At 37.8% G+C, this 5,812-nt stretch overlaps 1 protein-coding gene across 1 annotated transcript in view; it reads left to right on the forward strand.

Annotated features, from left to right (window-relative positions):
• LOC106531189 (leucine-rich repeat and immunoglobulin-like domain-containing nogo receptor-interacting protein 1) overlaps positions 1-5,637 on the forward strand; it is a 154,126-nt gene extending 148,489 nt beyond the window's left edge. The window contains exon 2 of the mRNA XM_014026968.1: positions 1,493-5,637. Coding sequence (XP_013882422.1) covers positions 1,505-3,352 — 1,848 coding nt within the window. The 5' untranslated portion in view covers positions 1,493-1,504 and the 3' untranslated portion in view covers positions 3,353-5,637. The remainder of the gene's footprint in view (positions 1-1,492) is intronic.
• The last annotated feature ends 175 nt before the right edge of the window (positions 5,638-5,812 follow it).

The following is a 5,812-nucleotide window of genomic DNA, read 5'->3' on the forward strand; positions in this document are numbered from 1 at the left end:
CATCACAATTGCATCATTATTATTACACCATAGACACAAAGACAAACAAGCATACCAAATTTCAAAAAGGCAGCATTTGCATAAACATAGAAGAAAGACCTCTGGCCGTAACAGTTTTTAAAAGTTGGTAATATCAGTTGTCCTTTTGTAACAGATCTAGTTGAATGACCACTTCCAGAATTTGATTTGGGCAACAATGCACAGAGAGTTCCATAATTGGCACCTTGGAAGATCTGAAAATATAAATTAATACCCCTATACAAAACATACTTCTGAAAAGTCAAGGCATCAGACAATGAAAGAACTGTACAGTGATGAGTCCAACCAGGAAGTTTTTTATGAATTTTGTAGGCCCTGTTGTAGAGCCTAACTATGGGTTCTAAGATTTCTTTTGTTGTAAGAGGCCAAACAGGTAAACAGTACGACATGGTTGAGAGTATAATGGCATGAAGATAGATATTTGAAACAGAAGATGTCAGATTGGATCTAATTTTKGAATAAACGTATAATTTCTGTTTCAACTTAGTGGTTAAGACTTGTACATGATCACGACAAGTCAAATGAGAATCCAAAGTAATTCCAAGATATTTGTAGGTAGTGACAATATCAAGGGGTCTGTTTAAAAAAGTGTTGATTTGTTATATTGAAATGTCTCCTGGGTGAGGAAAAATACATGCACACAGTTTTTTTTAACATTAATTGACAAAAGATTATCTTGAAGCCAACCATGAAATGTCTGAAGATCTGCTTGTAACTGACAATAGATTCAATATTGAAATCAGACAAAAAAAGAACAGTATCATCAACATACATTAAAATATTTGAATACTTCAATATTTTTGGAAGTTCTTTTATGTATAATAGGAAAAGCAATGGGCCCAGTGTGCTACCCTGTGGAACTCCCACGGAACAGGGCAGAGACCCGGACACAGAGCTTCCATGTTTCACAACCTGACACCTGTCAGTCAAATAAGAGGAAAACATTTGTATTGCAGATGATGAAAGTTGAAAAGAAATCAACTTTTGTAAGAGAGTATAATGATCAACTGTGTCAAACGCTTTTAACATAAAAGGAAAAACATTTAATATATATTAAAAAACAGTAAAATTTAAATTATGTGTTAAAATACATAGACTAATTTATTGGAACTAACCTGGAAAAATAAATATGAAAGCCAATTAAAATGTAAAACAGTAGATAAAGTTCTCCTTTTTTAATTTAATTGGTGCATTTTAAGTGTATTTATTTAGTGGTTCATATAATTCTGCTTGTATTTCTAATGATGTCAGTTTTGGTCCTCCGTACTGCAGAAGCCTGATAATCATCTATTCATTCATATCAGGTGTGTTGAAGCAGAGAAACAAGTAAAACATGCAGGGCTGCGGCCCTCCAGGACCAGGACTGCCCATGCTTGCACTAAGTGCTATAAGGTGAAAGTGATAAAGGTTCATCATCTAACAGAATGTTTTTCATGTCTCTGTTTCTCCCCAGGTAACCGATAAGATGGTGGCCAGGGAAGCAACTGGGCACAGCTACCTGGTGGCTTGCTGGCAGCCCATTCTGATCCTGATGCTGGGCACGGTACTGTCCAGCTCCACCACAGGTTGCCCGTCCCGCTGTGAGTGCAATGTTCAAGAGCGCTCCGTGATGTGCCACCGCAAGAAACTCATGATAGTTCCTGAAGGCATTCCTGCAGAAACAAGACTGCTGGACCTCAGCAAGAATCGCATCAAAACAATTAACCCAGAGGAGTTTGCGGGCTTTCCTAACCTCGAACACCTGGAGCTCAGTGAAAACACGATCTCCACAATTGAACCTGGAGCGTTCAATAACCTTTATGGCTTGCGGACATTGGGATTGCGAAGCAACAAGCTGAAGCTGATTCAGCTAGGTGTATTTACAGGCCTGAGCAATCTCACAGAGCTGGACATAAGTGAGAACAAGATTGTCATCTTGTTGGACTACATGTTCCAGGATTTGTACAACCTTCGGTCTTTAGAGGTGGGCGATAATGACCTGGTTTTCATCTCCCACCGGGCTTTTCATGGCCTCAGTAGCCTTGAGCATTTAAGTCTTGAGAAGTGTAACTTGTCCTCTGTGCCAACAGAGGCTTTTACCCACCTCCACAGTTTGATCACTCTCAGGCTGCGCCACCTCAATATCAACGTCATACGGGATTACTCTTTTAAACGTCTCTATCGGCTAAAAGTGCTGGAAATAGCTAATTGGCCATACTTGGATACAATGACACCAAATTGCTTGTATGGATTAAATCTCACTTCTCTGACCATTGCCAATGCCAACCTGACAACTATTCCTTACGTAGCTCTGCGTCATTTGGTTTACTTGCGCTTTCTTAATCTTTCATACAATCCTATCCATACCATTGAGGGAAATAAGCTTCATGATCTTCTGCGTCTGCAGGAATTTCATCTGGTTGGAGGCAGATTAATGATGATTGAGCCCTACTCTTTCCGTGGCCTGAATTATCTGAAAATTCTAAATGTTTCTGGAAACTCCCTTAGCACTTTGGAGGAGTCTGCTTTCCATTCAGTCGGCAACCTAGAAACCCTTGCATTGTACGATAATCCCCTGGCCTGTGACTGCCGACTCTTGTGGGTTTTTCGACGGCGCTGGAGACTGAACTTCAACAAACAGCAGCCCACCTGCGCCTCTCCCGAGTTTGTTCAAGGAAAAGAGTTCAAAGATTTCCCAGACGTTCTGCAGCCAAACTATTTCACGTGTCGCAAGTCCAGGATTAGGGATCGAAGGCCCCAGCAGAAATTTGTCGATGAAGGAGCCATTGTTCATTTTGCTTGTCAAGCAGATGGTGATCCTGCTCCTGCAATTATGTGGCTTTCTCCGCAAAAAAAGTTCATCACTACCAAGACTATTGGAAGGCTCTCTGTGTTGTCAGATGGTACCCTTGAGGTACGCTATGCCCAGATTCAAGATAATGGTACTTACGTGTGTATAGCCAGTAACGCAGGCGGAAATGACACCTCTCTTGCCCACCTTCACATTCATAGCTACTCACCTGACTGGCCACACCAACCTAACAAGACGTTTGCTTTCATATCCAACCAGCCAACAGAGACTGGTGCTAATGGTACAAAAGCCAACGTTCCTTTTCCATTTGACATAAAAACACTGATTATTGCCACCACAATGGGGTTCATCTCTTTTCTTGGTGTTGTCCTATTTTGCCTGGTACTGCTGTTCCTGTGGAGCAGAGGCAAAGGCAACACTAAACACAACATTGAGATTGAGTATGTGCCACGGAAGTCAGACGCTGGCATGAGCAGTACCACAGTGGATGCTCCTCGCAAGTTTAACATGAAAATGATTTAAACGAGGACTGAAATTTAAGACGAATAAGAAAAGAAGACTTTTTTTCTTTTCCCTCTTGCAAACCTGTGGATAATGGTGTGGTAACATAGAGTAATGTTTTTGGATTTTTGTTTTGTTTTGTTTTACTCAACTGGTGGACTTGACAAGAGGCCAGTTACTGACTTTTTGTGGGAGGTAATATAACCACACCCAGTACCATGGTCATTTCTACAAGCCAGTGGGGCAGTCATTGAAAGTCAGATTTGTTACAAAATGATCATATTCCTATGGATAACTAATGGGAAAAAAAGTTTAAAAGAATAAAAATAAAATGTTTCAAACAGCCAAAATATGAGAGGCAGATTACATTTGGATAATTGTTGTCTGTTTGATTTTCATTTAATTTTTTTGTTTTGTTTTGTTTTGTTTTGTTTTTTGTTGCTGTTCTTTTCTTGTATGGGTTGATGAGCACATCCAGACATGCTAAGGGTTATATTTTTTAGTTAATCTATAATACAATAAAGTTTTGTTAGAAATGTTATTACAATGTAACAATAGCCTTTTTGTTTCAGCTTTTTACAGTCACATTTTCCTATAATATGTCTGAAATGTACTTGTTTCACAACGTTGTAGAATATTTACTTGCAAGTATGTTCCATAAAAGTTTGGGAAATATGTAAAAGCATTTATGTCAAGTTAACAATTTTAAAAAATGTCAAACCACCGACATAAAACAGACTTAATTTGACAGCTTCTATCCAGTTACCTAAAAGATGTAATGAATAATGACTAAAACAGACTACACTGTCAAAAACACAAATGATTCTGACAAAAAACAGTGCATTTGGGAATTAAACTAGGTCATACCAAAAGCCATTTTTTACTAATATGAACTCTGTGTTGCACATGAAAATTCCAGTTGTTTGATTGAACACATTTTATAAAGTCAATATTTAAAACAAGTTACAGACATGAAAATAAGCATAATAATGCCCAGATTTTTTTAGCACTATGTTTTAAGTGGCGTTCATCCAGTATGGCCAGAGTCCTCTGTGGCAAATACATGAAATATACAACATTACAAAATTATGCCCAACAGTTTTGATGACATGGTTTAACACACAATAGTTAGGAACAAACTTTCCAACTAAATGAAAGGTTTTTGGATCTTCTGTAGTTCTACTCGGGGTGACCTGTAAATTATGAGGGTAATGTCTTGGATCTAAATTTCAAATAAATCTGGTTTGAGCAAAAACAGTAAACAAAGAAGCATTTTGTGTAAGATCTTAATTGTTATTAGGTTGTAGCTTTGGTTTTCATTAATACAAACTGAAAGAAAAGAAAACATCACACCAGGTTAGCACCTCACGTGCTTACTTTAAAAATTCACTGGTGGTGTTATTTTCATGCTTAACACAATGGCAAAGAATCAAAATGACGGTGCTCTAATCTTAGGATACAGTGTGCTCCTCAAGCTATGACATCTTGTTGGTTACCTCCAAACATTTTGGTTTTGCTTTAGTTTCATTCATGTATTTGTCTTTATAATTGATGCTTTGTCCATGACAGTACCTTCCCTCTCCCAGAAAAGCCATGGAAATACCTTCCTGGATCTGTTACAGGTTTGCTTCTCCCCAGAGATGTGCGTTGTTTGTACGGAGGTGGATGGGAAGAATTTCTGCATATTACGCTCCAATTTGGTCCTGCGTAAAAAAAAGAAAATCCAAGGGTTATACAGCCTTAACTTTTTAACTGCACACTGCGGACAAGTTGGGCTTTGCAAACACGTCTGAGGATCAAGTTATTTATGATGGATGACATTACAAATTACGTCACAGTATGACTGGAACATGGACAAAATATGCAGATGGGTGGACTGACAGATGGTTTCACCCATGGAGCAATCTGAAGGAGCTTTGGTGCAATCTGTTTTGCATAAAAGAGAAAAAAACCAACACTGGATGTGGCTCACACTTCTCCCCCTTGCTGATTATGAATGCTCTTTGTTCAAAGTGTGGCTACTGTATTTAGCCTTTTCCTGGTCCTGAGTGATCTGGGGATACTGTTTTTTTGATTTCTGTTATTCCTACATTTTAATTTTGACCCTGGATTACACTAACTATGTATAGTCCAAGCCAACTTTTTACAAAAAAATATACTAAAAAAGAAATCTATGGAAAATACATTCAAATTGTTCTGTGCAATAACGGTAATATGCAGATTTTTTTTTAATTAACACAGTTTTGTTGATGTTGAATTGTTGAGAATATGGTATGTTGTAATAAACAATCTATGGACCTTTTTAACCATGAAGTCATTTTTCTTGAAAATAAAAATCCTTTAAGTGAAAATTTGAGTCAGAAATGACAGCTTTGTTGATAGGTATGGGCTGCTGTTTGTAAAGTTACAGTCAAAAATTACCACCAATATTTTTGTTTTATTTAGACTTTTATAAAGAAAAAAAGAACAGATTTATTTTTC

Source organism: Austrofundulus limnaeus, unplaced genomic scaffold (assembly GCF_001266775.1).
Source record: "Austrofundulus limnaeus strain Quisiro unplaced genomic scaffold, Austrofundulus_limnaeus-1.0 Scaffold604, whole genome shotgun sequence".
Taxonomy (NCBI): domain Eukaryota; kingdom Metazoa; phylum Chordata; class Actinopteri; order Cyprinodontiformes; family Rivulidae; genus Austrofundulus; species Austrofundulus limnaeus.